General features: G+C 44.6%; 1 protein-coding gene across 1 annotated transcript; it reads left to right on the top strand.

The window, feature by feature from the left end:
• Positions 1-4427: 4427 nt before the first annotated feature.
• On the top strand, positions 4428-8535 carry LOC108705278 (cardiotrophin-1). Its single transcript, XM_018242091.2, has 3 exons — positions 4428-4709; positions 6933-7060; positions 7752-8535. The coding sequence occupies exons 1-3, from the start codon at positions 4694-4696 to the stop codon at positions 8178-8180; spliced, it is 573 nt and encodes a 190-aa protein (XP_018097580.1). The 5' UTR covers positions 4428-4693; the 3' UTR covers positions 8181-8535.
• Positions 8536-15171: the final 6636 nt, after the last annotated feature.

Genomic DNA, 15171 nt, shown 5'->3' with positions numbered 1-15171 from the left:
GGCCCATTCTGTCACATGATATCCCCAGTGATGTTATACAGAGTCACATACAGTAAGTACAGAAATACAATATTAGTTGTATCTCATTAGCACAGACATGTAACGAGGCTGGAGGGTCACAATGTGGTTGGAAAGAGATCCAGACACAGGGAGCCCGGGAGTTGTGGATTCCCATTAGCACATGACAAGGCAGCGAGGGGTCGGCCATATTTGCTGTCCATTATAATAAGACTGGGGGGGGGGACTGTCTGAGCCGTGAGTATCACTGGAAACCAGGCTCAGTATCCCAATAAAACTCTTTTTTTGTCCATTATAATAAGACTGGGGGGGGGCTGTCTGTGCCGTGAGTATCACTGGAAACCAGGGTCAGTATCCCAATAAAACTCTTTGTGTAAAGTTCCCTTTAATAATGGAGACTCCCGGGTGCCTGAGGTGTTCTGGAGATGTATAGAAGGGACTGAATTATTCTGGGGGTGTATAGAAGGGGCTGAGATGTTCTGTAGGTGTATAGAGGGGTGAGATGTTCTAGGGTGTATAGAAGGGACTGAGGCGTTCTGGAGGTGTATGGAAGGGGGAGAGCTGTTCTGGAGGTGTATAGAATGGGCTGAGATGTTCTGGAGGTGTATAGAATGGGCCATGATGTTCTGGAGGTGTATAGAAGGGGCTGAGATGTCCTTGAGGTGTATAGAAGGGGCTGAGATGTTCTGGAGGTGTATAGGAGTTATATATTGTCTGAGCTTTGCAGCAAGGACTGAGATATTCCAGATTTTTATAGAGGGATATTCTGTAGGTTTAGAGCAAGGACTGAGATGTTTTGGAGATGTATAGAAGGGACTGAGATAGTCTGGAGATTTATAGCAAGGGATGAGATGTTCTGCAGGTAAATAGAAGGGACTGGGAGTTCTGGAGGTGCAAAAAAGGACTGAGCTGTTCTGGAAATAAATAAAAGTTGCAAATTGTTCTGGAGGTGGCTCACCTCGTCCCTGGGATCCACAATAAGCACCCACTTAAAAATCCGGAGTGAGGTGTGTCTCCCACTGTCACCCAATGCTCCTCCCTGTGGGACAGGCTCATTCTCAACATTATCAAGCTTACCTGCCATTGGATGGCACCACCTTGACCCACAACCCTCTCTTATTTTATATAGTGATGCTTCTACACCAGCTCCGCCCTAATCAAGACAGCTCTGTACCTATAATGTGACATTACCTGCCCCATCTGGTTCCTCCCTGGTCCAGCGACTCCCTGCACCTCCCATACAGTAATGCACAATTCCATCACTTGGTGACTGCTCTTCCTCTCCTGCCTCTGTGCACTAATGTATAAGTGAGTTCATCTACTATTTGCCCACTTGTGCCTCCTGCATTCCTCACTGACCAACCCAACAGGCACATGAGCTGGTGCACAACTGTAACAAACAGGGGCAGCAGTTGCCCATGGATTAGTAGCCCATTGTACCGGCCTCTGCCTCCCACCCTACACCTCACATAGAACTGGGTGCTGCCATACCACCGTCTCACATGCTCTATGGCTCTCTTTATCATCTCTTGCCCGGCTCCTGGTCTCTACTCGGCTTGTCCTGTTGTGTCTCTCTGGCCTGTAATATCCTCGGCTCTCTTTCATTTCTTTATTGTTCTCTTTCTCTCTGGAGTCTCTGCCTCTGTCTGCCCCTCACTCTCGTGCCTGTCTCTGCATATCCAGCCGTCACACTGCTCATGTCTCTTGGAGGTCTCTGCTGCCCCCTGGTGTGCCATAGAAACTTGTGGAACTCACACCCCCTTCCAGGAAATTCTCCCCCCCCCACCCATAGTAATTCAGTTGTAAACCCTCCCACCCCTGTCCCAGCACCCACTTGGTGTATTCCGGAGGGATAACCCCCTCTATTATTCCTTACTGGGGGCAAAGCTTGTGCCCTACTCTTGTTCCTCTCAGTGAGCCGTACACACCACTTATATGCCACATATGCACAGGGGACCTAGTCCAGGAGTTGCTGAACTACAACTCCCAGCAACCCCTGAGAAGAATTCTGGGAGTTGCTGATTAGCAGCAGCTGTACAGATGCCCGGAGGGGCCTTGTTATTGTAGAGCCCGGCCATGTGTTTCTGCTTTGCAACGTTTAAAGGGGAAGTTCACTTTACAATTCATTTTCATTGTGCATCTATGTTACTATTCATTTCACTGCTTTAGTTATACCAGGGATTCAAGTGAATAAATATAATTTGGAGGCAATATGATGGATTTAACAAATAAATAAAGGCACTTTCTGTACAACAAGGCCGTGGTGTCACTAGTAGTTACAGGGCCCCACAACAAATTGATTTTAGGGCCCCTCATTTTTCATAAAGAGATATAGAAAGTGTTTATCAGTTTCCCACTGGGTCCCTGTTTAGACCATAGGCCCATTCTGTCACATCATATCCCCAGTGATGTTATACAAAGTCACATACAGTAAGTACAGAAATACAATATTAGTTGTATCTCATTAGCACAGACATGTAACGAGGCTGGAGGGTCACAATGTGGTTGGAAAGAGATCCAGACACAGGGAGCCCGGGAGTTGTGGATTCCCATTAGCACATGACAAGGCAGCGAGGGGTCGGCCATATTTGCTGTCCATTATAATAAGACTGGGGGGGGGGACTGTCTGAGCCGTGAGTATCACTGGAAACCAGGCTCAGTATCCCAATAAAACTCTTTCTTTGTGTCGTGCAAAGTTCCCTACAATAATGGAGACTCCCGGGTGCCTGGGCTGAGCCAACAGTTATACACGGGGCCCAAATCCACCCAAACTCCTCCGGGTCACATTATCAGCCCCTAAATATTCAGTGCAAGCAGGGGGTACACAGAGGGCACCCAGAGGGATACAAGGGTCCTGTGGGGTCCTGATTGAGGTGCAGATCTGAAGTTGGCACCCATGGGTACTGTGCCAGGCTGTGGCCCTTAGTATTCTGCCTTTGGACCGAATAACAACATTGAAACAAAGGTCTGAGGGGTCCCCATGGCACAAGCTCAATATGGCACCCTCTGCTCTTGCACCCCTTAAACACCTAAAGATGCCACTCTGTATAAACTGCAGGACAAATGCCAGTTCACATCTGATTTTCCACTGCTAAATCCCCCCCCCCCCATTAATAAAGGGATGTGGTTGGGCTGCAGGCAAGTTGCAGGGAGTTGCATCATATTCCAGTGCTGGTTTCACTTAACCACAAGGGGGTGGATTATTATTATTATTATCATCATTATTATTGTTGTTGTTATTATTATTATTATTGTTACTAATGGTATTATTGTTATTGTTAGTATTGTTATTTTTGTTATAATTATTATTGTTATTATTATTATTTTTATTATTATTGTTATTATTATTATTATTAAGGTTATTATTATTATTAAGGTTATTATTATTTTTATTACTGTTATTATTATTATTATTATTATGTGACACAGGGAATAAAGTTTATTGTGGGGAGCAGTGGGGCAGATATGTAATAGCCCAGGAGCCTCGTTATCCAATGAAATGCACCAGCCCAATACTGATCCGCAGTGTCCGTAACCAACGCCCGGGGCAGCCGTCTTTAACCCTTTCAGTAACAAGCTGTAGAGTGTCCCTTATCTGGGGTTCAGCTTGTGCTTCTGCTGCTTTCTATTGGCTCCTGCTGTAAGAAAAGAGGGGTCAGGGTCCCACAGAGCAGTAGAATTTTCTACAAGGAAAGAAAAGAATCTCCTTACAACCCACAGGCCTTTGTGCTAGACCGGGGCTGTAACTATTGGCTGGTGGGTATAATAAGACAAGATGAAGTAGCAGCTCATACAGTCTCCTCTGGATGTTGCCTTGTCATTCCCACCATTAGCCATAGGCTTTCAGAGGATGCTGGGAATTGTAGTTCCCTCTCCTGGGTAAGAACTCAAGCTGTCTGGCATTAAGGTGACAAATGTGCAGTGAAAGGGTTAAAAAAGAGCCCAACCACTTCCTGTGGCCCCCGGTTCATAGAAAAGCTCTCTATGGCCCCCGATAAGGACCAGATGCATCCGCACTTTTCTGGTTAGCGGCCAACCCTCCCAGTGATCTGCCCCCAAGTGCAAGGATCCCCTCACCCCATCTTGTACAGCTAATTAGCAGCTCGTTTAAATGCATGCTGCAGCCTGCACTGAATTCTCTGTCGCCGTGCACTCTACTCATTGACAAATAAAGTTCCGTTGGCTTATGGATTTTCCTGGTGGCTGGTTCCTATATGGGTGAGGTGAGCAACTCCATACAACTAATCAGCCAACTCCATGATCTCGTATGCAATTGTGATCAGCGCATGGGAATAGGCAGCAGAACTACAACTCAATGACTGTAATACACTATTTTTTATTTATTTCTCTTGTATTAGCTGCAAATAATCTTAATAACCTCAATCCCTTTGCGCTTGGGATTCAGTGATGTGGGCTAGAGTGCCAGCTCTTGGGGCCAGCAGAGCTACAGGTGCTGGGAGTGAGAGGCAGCCTTGTGTGGAGCTTGGCAGGGGGAGGGGACGGGAAGGTATTTAGCTCTGACATCAGAGAGAAGGAACTTTCAGGGAATTTGTGTGTGGGCCAAGCTCCTGGGGGAGGAGAGAAGGAGAGGAGAGCGAGGGGAGGAGAGCAGCACAAGCAGGAGCAGGAGCAGCACAAGGAGAGAGCTGCAGTTTGTCACAAGTGCTCAGAGACCATGGAAGTGCTCAGAGGTAAGAGGAGCCCAAACACTTTCTGGGATAGGGGACTGCGGGGCCTGGGGCCACACTTTTCTTCTCTCTGTAGCTACACGTCACTGGCCAATAGGGAGCTGAATCCACAGGTGCTTGTTAAACTGTTACATGACTGTTACGCTGGGAGCCCAGTGCTAGTGATTCCCGGGCACAACGCAGGGAGACGTGGGCAAGTGTAAGGATCAGAGGTGGGGGTTATCCCCAGACTGGCATTTAATCAAATGATACTCTGCCAATATTATTCTTATTTACAGCAAGGACTCTGGGCAGTGCCAGGGGTATAGGGTCCTTAGTTGGTTATAAATATACCCACCACCTGTCCCTCATTTCCAGCACATTGTTGACTCAGCGCCTGAGAATCCTGATCAAAGGGAACAGAGCAGCTTTGTAAAGCTGACCAACTGCGTAGCTGCATCTCCGCACCATGTGAACAGTAAGCAGGTGCCACTGTAATTATCACGGCCACTTAGAATCTCGTTAATGGGCACAATGCCACCAGCAAGGCTTGGGGGAGGCATGAACTGGGCAGAGAGGTAACCCTGGAAGTGACTTGCTGATGATGGGAGGGGTATTGAGAAGTAGGGGTGCAGCAGAAGTAGGGGTGCAGCAGTATGAACAGGCTGGGGATCAGAGAACTAACAGTGTGCAGTGTCACTATGTCATACCCACTTGTGTAGTGAACATGTGGGGAGTCTCGGGACTGAAGGTACATGGACCTTGCCTACAATATTAGCCTTTAGGTGGCTACTGGAATATCAGAGTAAGAGAATTTGGGGAAATCTCGAAAGAGGAGGAAGGCAGTTTGTGGAAATTGAGAGACGAGCCAGGAAGTTTATGTAACACAAGTTCATGACTCCTACACAAAGTGGCTTCCTATGATAACAAGAATTTGGGGCAAGGATCATTATTGGGGCATAAGGAGATGAGTAGAATTGTTACTGGAGAAGGTGGCTATGATGGAAGGGTCAGAGGGAGAGTGAGAGATGTGCGTGTAGTGATCATTCCTGGAATTTGGCAAAGGAATGCACCATCATCATCATGTTGATAAGAGAGAACTGGGGTGGGATTGTGATGGAACAAGTAGGGAGTGATGCTCTTTACTGGAAGATGAGGCAGTGGGTGAGGAACAAGAGAGACATTTCTTGGATCAGACGCCGTAAACCCACAGAACTGTCTCAGTCCAACACTTGAGATAAAGGAACAGGCGAGGGGGGGGGGGGTTTCAAGGGTGACATAATCAATGGGGACATTATAAGGGATGTTTGGTTTCCGTGCGGAGTCTGCATGCCTCCGACTTCCAAGGAACAAGTTCAATCATTGTGCTCATTCCAAAACAAGAGGCCACTTTCCAAGACTGTAATCATTCCAAGGCAATGGGTAAGGTTCCTTGACTGTGTGAGTTCCAATGGGTTGGGTACCATGATTGTAAGAGTTCCAGTTAAACTATGAGTTGGTAGCATGACTGCTAAAGAGCTCCAGAGCAATGGGTTAGGTACCCTAATTGTAGAGTTCCAAAACAGTGAGTTGGGTACCATGATTGTAAGGCTGGTGGCACATGGTAAGATTCGGGGGACATTAGTTGCCCAGCTAGAAATCACCTCTTCTTCGGGCTTCTAATCTCCCCTCAATGCCTTTCCGCCGGCAAGAATGTGAATCACCGGTGGGATGGCAAACGTATCACTTCGGTTTTCTGAAGTCGCCCAAAGTTTCTTCATGATGCAGCTTAGGAAAACGAATCGATACATATGCCATCCCGCCGGCGATTCACATTCTTGCTGGAGGAAAGGCATTGAGGGGAGATTAGTTGCCCGAAGAGGAGATGTCGCTGGGCAACTAATCTCCCCCAAATCTTACCGTGTGCCAGTTAAACTATGCTTTGGTAGCATGACCGAGTTCCAAAGCAATGGGTTACGTACTACAGTTTCAGCTGTTACTATGGGGCACATTTATTGACATTGGAGACCAAAATCACCACTGATGTTGCCCATAGCATTGCTTTTGTTTTCTAACTTGTAAAGTGACGGTTCAAATCTAATTGCTGATTGTCTCCATTGTTAAATTATACACCCCTAAGAGTATCGGGTGACCTTCGGTTATCCATGCAGTACTAGGCATTGTTGTTCAGATTGGCCACCCCTGACTCGGATCATACCATTGTTTGCATTCGTTTATGGGCATTCATCCAAGCCTTTTCTCTTTCAGCCATTGTGGAGGCCTCACCAGACATTCTGTCCATGCAGCAAGAGCAAGAAACCTTGGCAGCCAAACAGCAAGTCCTGAACCTGGTCACCAGTATCCATGAACTGTCAGACGGCCTAGTGAAAGAATATGTACGTGACATTCAGCCCTCACCCCCTCTAGCTGGGTTATTATAGGGCAAGTAGAAGGGGCAATTCTAAGGACACACCTCTGCTTAACTTTGTGTGAACTGAACCGGCTGTCGGTTTTTATTCTCCATTAGGGGTGGCGTTTGAGTACTATCACCTTTTATGCACTTGCTGTTCTTCAGTTTGGAATTTTGACAGCTGCCCCCATGACTAGGCAGTGGTGTAAATGAGAGGCTGGAGGAAAAATTGGGGATAGTGTAAAATATAAAGACATAAAGAAAATTAGAATGAGATCTAATCTGCTTTTAGCCCTACCAAAATCCTCACCAATGACTTTAGCTAATGGTAGATGTTCCATGTTCAGAATGCAGCCAATCACTTACTGCCCCTGTCTCCTGGGCTTGTCTCTGCACCAAACCAGGAAGTGGAGCAGGTAGGTTGTCCAAGAAAAGCAGTTTGTACTGCAGGCAACTCTGTATAGTCCACTTGTGGCCAAATACTGGATGGTCCACTTGTCTGGTGAGGTCACCACACAAGCAGATCTTTGTCAGAATAGACTGCCAAGGCTGTAACCAAATAAGGTTGAAGTACTTATTGGCAGACCTACTGGGAGAGGGCCTTTATAACACCCCCTCACACACAAAGATTTTTTAGACCAGCCTGATCAATATCTGTTTTCTGTCTTCTCCTACAGCTCAGTCACCAAGGTGCCCCCTTCAATCGTGATGGCTTCACCTACCCGTTACAACAGCTTAAAGATCTTCCATGGTTGGACATCACCCGGCTCCCTTCATCCCCATGGAAAAGCTTGGTGTTCAGCCTCTCGGCCTACTCCACTCTGATTGGATGGTTCACATCGACCCTCAAGTGGCAAAGGAAACTAAATTCAAGAGTTCCTCTGCTCCTCAAGCGTCTAGAGGCTTCTTACAAACACGTGATGGTCTTGAGCTCCAGCTTGTCCTCACTCCTACAGGAGCCCATACCAACATCCAAAGCTGTGCCTGAGGTCAAGCAGGTCTTCACACAGAAGATCACTGGTTATGCCGTGTGCCAGTGTTTCTGTGAGTGGTTGGCACAAACCAAGCGAGATATGGAGATCCTGGTGGCCGAGACATCAGTGTAGATATGGCAAGTAGAGTCTGATTCCCTCACTATGTTCCTTTAATATTTCCTGATAGCCAGCGACAACTAACCTACCTCAGAGAGGACTTTGTTTTTAGCAATGACTTTAGCTATATGAACACTGGACACCATTGAATAGAAGGGACAAGCAAGCCTGGAAGGAACCCCATGCCAACTAACTGCAACGCTCTTTTAACCACCTTCTCAAAGGGAAACTTATCCACGTTGGCTTCATATTCGAATTATCCAACAGACACAGGCATGTCGGCAGCTCCCGAACTTTTCAGATTTATCCGCTTCCACCAGCTTCTAATAAAGGGATTGTTCACTTAAAGGAGAAGTAAACCCTATTTTACTATTTCTACACTGATCACCCTACACCACTTTCCCCCATGAGGTGGAGCATGCTCACTGGAAGCAGACCTGGCCTTGGCTTTCACTGGCCCCTGGTTTGGGATCATAATGTAAGAGGTGAATATTATGCTATTGGTCCTATTTTATTCATCTTTCAGATGGTCATACAACCCCTGCCTGGTTTCTAGTGATGGTGACCCTAGACCCAGAGATGCCTGCTGAAAGGTGAAATATTTCTTTTATAAACTTTTAGCATAATACAGTGACTGTCTAACATCATTTCCAACTCCAGTCTGGAAGTGCTCAAGTTGCTCTTCTGAGCATTTTTGCTAGGGATGCACCGAATCCACTATTTTAGATTCGGCCAGACCCCCGAATCCTTCGCAAAGGATTTGGCCCGAATACCGAACCCTAATTTGCATATGCAAATTGGGGGTGGGAAGCCGAAAGCATTTTTTACTTCCTTGTTTTCTGACAAAAAGTCACACAATTTCCCTCCCCACCCATAATTTGCGTATGCAAATTAGGATTCGGTTCAGCAGGGCAGTAGGATTCGACCGAATCCTGCTGAAAAAGGCAGAATCCCGAACCGAATCCTGGATTTGGTGCATCCCTAATTTTTGCAATTGATATGAATTTTGTTTTCATGAATTTCGCTTTTTTAAACTTCCAATATCATGAATGCTGACAGGACTGACCCCTGCTGTTCTGTTCAGGTACTGACAGGACAGGAGAGCAAAAGCTTAGTTTTCTGATGCAGGAAGCGTTTCCGGATGCTCCTCTGCTCAATCGTATCCGTCTAGTCAAGCTGAGACAGAGTTTAGTATAGAAACTGCTAATATCATGAAAATTAAAAAATAAAAATATAAGTAATGAATGTTGTAAAAAAGCTCAGTATGGTGCAAAAAAAAGCTCAGAACAGCACTTTGAGCAATTTTACAAAGGACACTCCTAAGCTCTGTTGCAGATTGGATTAGAGTGCAGCTGCCAGTGGCTGTGAGGGGATTCTGGGAGATGCAGGCCAACGACACCTGAAAGACTGTAGATTGTTTAAAACACCAAAGGAGAAGGATTTGACGAACCAAAATTTCTTAGACTACATCTCCCAGCATCCCCTGCCAGGGACAGAAATGTATTTACACACTCCTTTATCTGTGTACTTAATGCTGTTTTTAGATTTATTTTTTCCTAAATAAAAAAAAAAACCACAACATATTTTCTATTAATATATGACTTCACTTTGTTCTGCATTGGCGCAATAACCCCAATATGCAAAGCAGCAAGACATCTGGGGCAGAACATTTCCAGATAAAGCCATTGTATAACCCTTGGCTCTGCTTCACTCCGTATTTCCCCTAAGTGGCAGTTGCACAACCCGGGCTGACGTCTCCCATAGCTGACAGTCACTGTGCAGCCGGCCATTGGGAAGATGCAATAAAAAGCCCCATGTCTTGTTTTATGACCCCCCTGTATAGAGTAACCAGGAAATAGTTTCTTTCATTTCAGCACCCTCCCTACTGACTGCTGGAGGATGCTGGGAACTGTAGTGTAGCTGGCAGTTAATCGTTATTACAGACCATCCAGGAGTGAAGGTAGATACAAAATGGCAATAGATTAACCCATTAGTAGCGGCACATGTAGGAAGGTAAGGCATAAGCAGAGCCTGGGCGCAGAGCAGATTCATTTCGTATCCGGCATGAAGATCCATTGTGAAATGATGTTTTATTGTGGGACTTTATCTATGTGTGATAGGCTGGCAGCCAACCCCTCCCTGCACCTGCCGATACTACTATAGAACCAAAGCCAAAACGCTTCTCTCCCCTGGAAGCCCTGCAGGGATCCTTTCAGCCAAGGGATGGACTTGACGCAAGTGTCTCTTTTTTTTTTAACCTCATCTACTATAGAAGTTTCTGGGATTGCCCGAAATCTTGTGATTTTAGCTCACAGTGGGGCTCATTTATCGACACTGGGCAAATTTGCCCCCTGGGCAGTTACCTATAGCAACCAATCAGTGATTGGCTTTTTAAAGCCAGCTGCAAGCAGAACAATGAATGCAGCAATCTGATTGGTCGTCATGGGTTACTGCCCATGGGCTAATTTGCCCAGTGTTGATAAATGACCCCCAATGTGCAGTCAGGGTTGAACACTTATCACTTGAACCTATAAACACAAGCCTCCTGCCTCTGTCCTATGCATGAAAGCCTCCGATTGCAGTGATTATCCTTCCCACCCCGGGAGGCAGCTCCATGCACGCACTACTTATTTTATGATGTTCTTTATAGTACAGAGTTGGATTGATGCTGCAATAGGCTTTGTTACATATATATACAGCGCATTATTTCATTAAATAGGGAGATAAATATTTACAAAGGTGCGACTAAGGAATGTGGCTAAGTACAAAGGCAGCGGCTGTGTAAGAACAAGGACAAGTGGGGAATCTCCCTCTTTTATGGATAACAAAGCAGATTCCGGGATCACGGTGTTCCCAGCACACGAAAATCCAGATAATTTGTCCTTTGATTGAGCGCTGCCCTACTGGTGGCCCCTAGTGGTGGCAATCGGAATGGACGTGTATCTCTAGTGATAATTTATATCAGTTTAAGGGGTGGTTCCCCTTTAAGTTAACTTTTAGTATGTTATAGAATTGCTAATTCTAAGCAACTTTTCAATTGGTCTTTGTTTGTTTGTTTTTTTAATTTTTTTATTTATTTGCTTTCTTCTTCTCTTTCCACCTTTCAAATTGGGGTCACTGACCCCCCCCCCCACCTGAAAAGCAAATGCTCTGTAAGGCTACAAATGTATTCGTATTGCTACTTTTTATTACTCATCTTTTTATCAAGGCCTCTCCTATTCAGATTTGTTTTTTATTCAAATCAATGCATGGTTGCTAGGGTAATGTGGACCCTAGCAACCAGACGGCTGAAACTGCAAACTGGAGAGCTGCTGAATAAAAAGCTAAATAACTCAAAAACCACAAATAATAAACAATGAAAACCAATTGCAAACTTTATTCGAATATCCCTCTCTAAAAAGTTAATTTAATGTTTAAACAACACCTTTAAGTGTATTCAGGCAGTTGGCACAACTGGCAGATTGTGATATTGTTATAACCATACAGATGTTCATCATGAACTGCTACAGAATAGGAACAGAGCTGTAGTAGAGAATCCATATATGATATATGTACCCCAACATTCAGCTTTCTGTCATTGCCCGGTTACCCTCTTTCTATGATCCCTATAAGGTGTATAAGGCACCAGATTCCCATTCATAAACCCAAGGCATCAGCTTCTTGCATTGGCTTAAACTGGTCTGTGCCATCACCCATGAGACACGCATGACACAGGATTGTAAGCTCTGCAGCCAACCATTCCTTAGGTGCAAAGTTCCGCGGCCAAAGGTAAGGAGCACACATAAGCCTTATCAATATAACCATTGCTAGGGGTGAGTGATGGCATCTCCTGTGGGCAATACAGCCAGTAACACTGGGTAGGGTGCGTATTTAGGGGCAGTCGTGGCTACTTCCAGATTTGTAGTGAAGCCCCGTAGGATATCGACATTCAACAGTGTCTCTAGGAAAGATGAGACTACCACTCATTAGCTGGACTATCCAAATAAAGGCGTAACATACGACCCTTTTTCATTTAAGTGGCACATTCATAATTTGGGTAAGTATCCATTCTTTTGCACTGAAAACCATATACATTCCAACCAACTGTAAGAAGGATCCATAGCTCCAAGTATCCACTGGCCACTCCATGATACGACTTACTGGCAAACCCTTTAGGCACCTGTATCATGTGATGGACCTGCCTATGAATCAGCAGCCGCCATTACTCTCGGCTAAAGTCTGGCCAAGGAATATAAACTCTCACATTGCTCTGCATGAACTCATTTGGGCTCCCCGCACTGGTCTCCATTCTCTTCATTCTACAGGAGAAAATATCTCCAAGGTTTGTACCTCGAAAGTCATGTTTAATCGTCTTAATCTTCATAAAGAGCCATGATCAATTCTTCCCATCTCAGTATAAAACGGATATATTTATATTTACAGAACAAGAAGAGAACACTTTCACTACTAGCCCCATGTATGATTTGGCTTGTACATAGGTACTCAGGGAACCACCAGTTCCACCACATAGTACTGCCTATAGGGCTTTCCATATATACATCACTAACTTGATCAATCACTTTTGTTTTGGGTTGAAATTCTATTTCTACATGGCAAATAATTTATTAGTAGTTGTAGTAGAGTAATAGAAACCTAACAGTCATGACATGCTGCTGATTCTGTGTCATTAAATCATTCATTCAGGCTTGTTCCAAATAATATCAGTGTCCCACATAATAATAACCCTAATAATAATAATAGCAGTGTGGAGTCAATTAGTGAGCTCAAAAACAGGAGTTAATTGGGGCCCTTATTTAAGGAAGGAAAGAGCAAATGTTGTGCTGCTGGTTATAGTGTATTTCTCTCTGAAACACTTACTCAAATGGCTCCTTCCACACATTGTAGAAACAGATATAGTTACCAGCTTGCACACCCTGGCTCTCCAAATCGTATATTGCCCGGTGCCCGGCCGAGAGGGCTTCGGAAACCCACAAACTTTCAGAATAAGTAATTCTACCGGCACACAGGTCTTATTTGCAAGCAGGGACAACCCTTGCTGTATTTTATTTGCGTGATGCAACGTTTCGGTGTGATCCCCTTTGTCAACCTTCCACACATTGTTCAGAAGAACAGGGGACTTGATTAAAAAGTTGATTGGAGAGGGGAAAACATATAAAGAAGTGCAGAAAATGATGGGCTGCTCAGCTAAAATGATCTCAAATGCTTTACAATGGCACCAAAACCTGAAAGATGTGGAAGAAAGGGGAAAACGACCTTTGGAATGGATAGAAGAATATCCAAAATGGCAAAGACTCCGCCAATGATCAGCTCCAGAAAGAAGGAGTAAAGTTCCCTGTGATACTGTTACAATTAGACGTGACTATGTGAAGCCAAGCTATCGGCAAGAAGCCCCTGCAAAGTCCTATTGTTGAAAAAAAAAAGTGATGAAGAGCTTACAATTTGCCAAAGAACACATTGACTGGCCTAAAGAGAAATGGCGCAACATTTCGTGGACTGATGATAACAAGATTGTTCTTTTTGGGTGTAGGTGCCACAGACAGTTTGTCAGACGACCCCCAAACACTGAATTGAAGCCCCAGTACAGAGTGAAGCCGGGGGCACGAGCATCGTGATATGGGGATGTTTCTCATACTATGGTTTTGGCCTATTTATCAATTTATACCAGGGATCATGGATCAGTTTCAATACATCAAAATACATGAAGAGCTCATGTTGCCTTATGTCGAAGTCGAAATTCCCTTGTAATGGGGGTTTCAACAAGACAATGAGCCCAAACACCGGTAAACCAGCTCCACACCAACAAGATTGGCCCAATCCCTGCACCTTAATTCAATAGAAAACTTGTGGGGTGACATGAAAACTGGTGATTGTGAGGCAAAAGCAAGAAATGCAGAAGAATTGTGGGTTGTTGGAAGTTGGTGGAGTCCACACAACACAGATGTGCAGCATAGAAACAATGTTATACAACTAAATATTAGTTCCCTCATTAAAAGGAAAACATCTAGAAAAATGTTTCAGTTTATACAGTGAATGTTTGAGTTTGTAAAGAAGAATGTAGCGACTACTATTTTTTCTGGAACAGCCTAATATTCCCTTTTCTTCCCTTTCTGTAAAGGAATAACACAAATGTGATACCTTTTTCTTCATGTTTTGATTTGGAATAGAATGTGGAGTGTTCCCAATGCATCTGCCTGGATGGAAATAAAAGCTAAATAGATGCACATAATAATGACATTTTAAAACAAATTGGGAAGAAGAGTTTCATGTTTTCATGTTCTGCGCCATCATTGAGAATAAGGGGCTGAAACCTAAAATACAACTAGAATGTACCATAATGGTTGAGAGATCAATTAATTGCTACTCTCCCTTCCAGGCCAAGGAAAGATGAACATTAAATGGACCCAATAACCCTACCTCTTCTTCTACTGCCATTTTTATTCTCAAGCAGAATTTTTTTGCACTGTGGGTTCATGTTTGATGAAACTAAGGAATGTGGGGTCCACAAAGGCCAAGTAGAGTTTTACAGCCAACCAATCACTGACCAAAAATCATCCAGATTTGATTTTCATGATTACTGCTTCAACTCATTGATGCAGTCCTTGCCCGCACCAGCCCCTATTTCGGTTGTTGTAATCCAATCACCTTTGGTGAGCATGTCGAGGAAAAAGGTCCACTCATTTGGTGACCTTGCCAAACAGGCAGATCCCCAACCTTTTGAACCCATGAGCAACATTCAGAAGAAAAAGGATTTGAAGAGCAATACAAGCATGAAATATTTTCTTGGGGTGTCAAATAAGTGCAGTGATCGGCCATTTGGTAGCCCCTATGTTGTTTATCTTCCTACGTTGAGGCTCTGTTTAGCAGTGCACCTGGTTTTTATGCACCAAAACTTGCCTCCAAGCCTGGAATTCAAAAATAAGAAACTGCTTTGAGGCCACTGGGACCAACGTCCAAGGGGTTGGGATCACTGGTATAAGATATGGACTTTCCCATGCAAAGTGAGGGG

Source organism: Xenopus laevis, chromosome 9_10S (genome assembly GCF_017654675.1).
Source record: "Xenopus laevis strain J_2021 chromosome 9_10S, Xenopus_laevis_v10.1, whole genome shotgun sequence".
Classification (NCBI taxonomy): domain Eukaryota; kingdom Metazoa; phylum Chordata; class Amphibia; order Anura; family Pipidae; genus Xenopus; species Xenopus laevis.
Note: the sequence above shows the minus strand (reverse complement) of the source record. Positions and strands in the feature narration are given on the sequence as shown.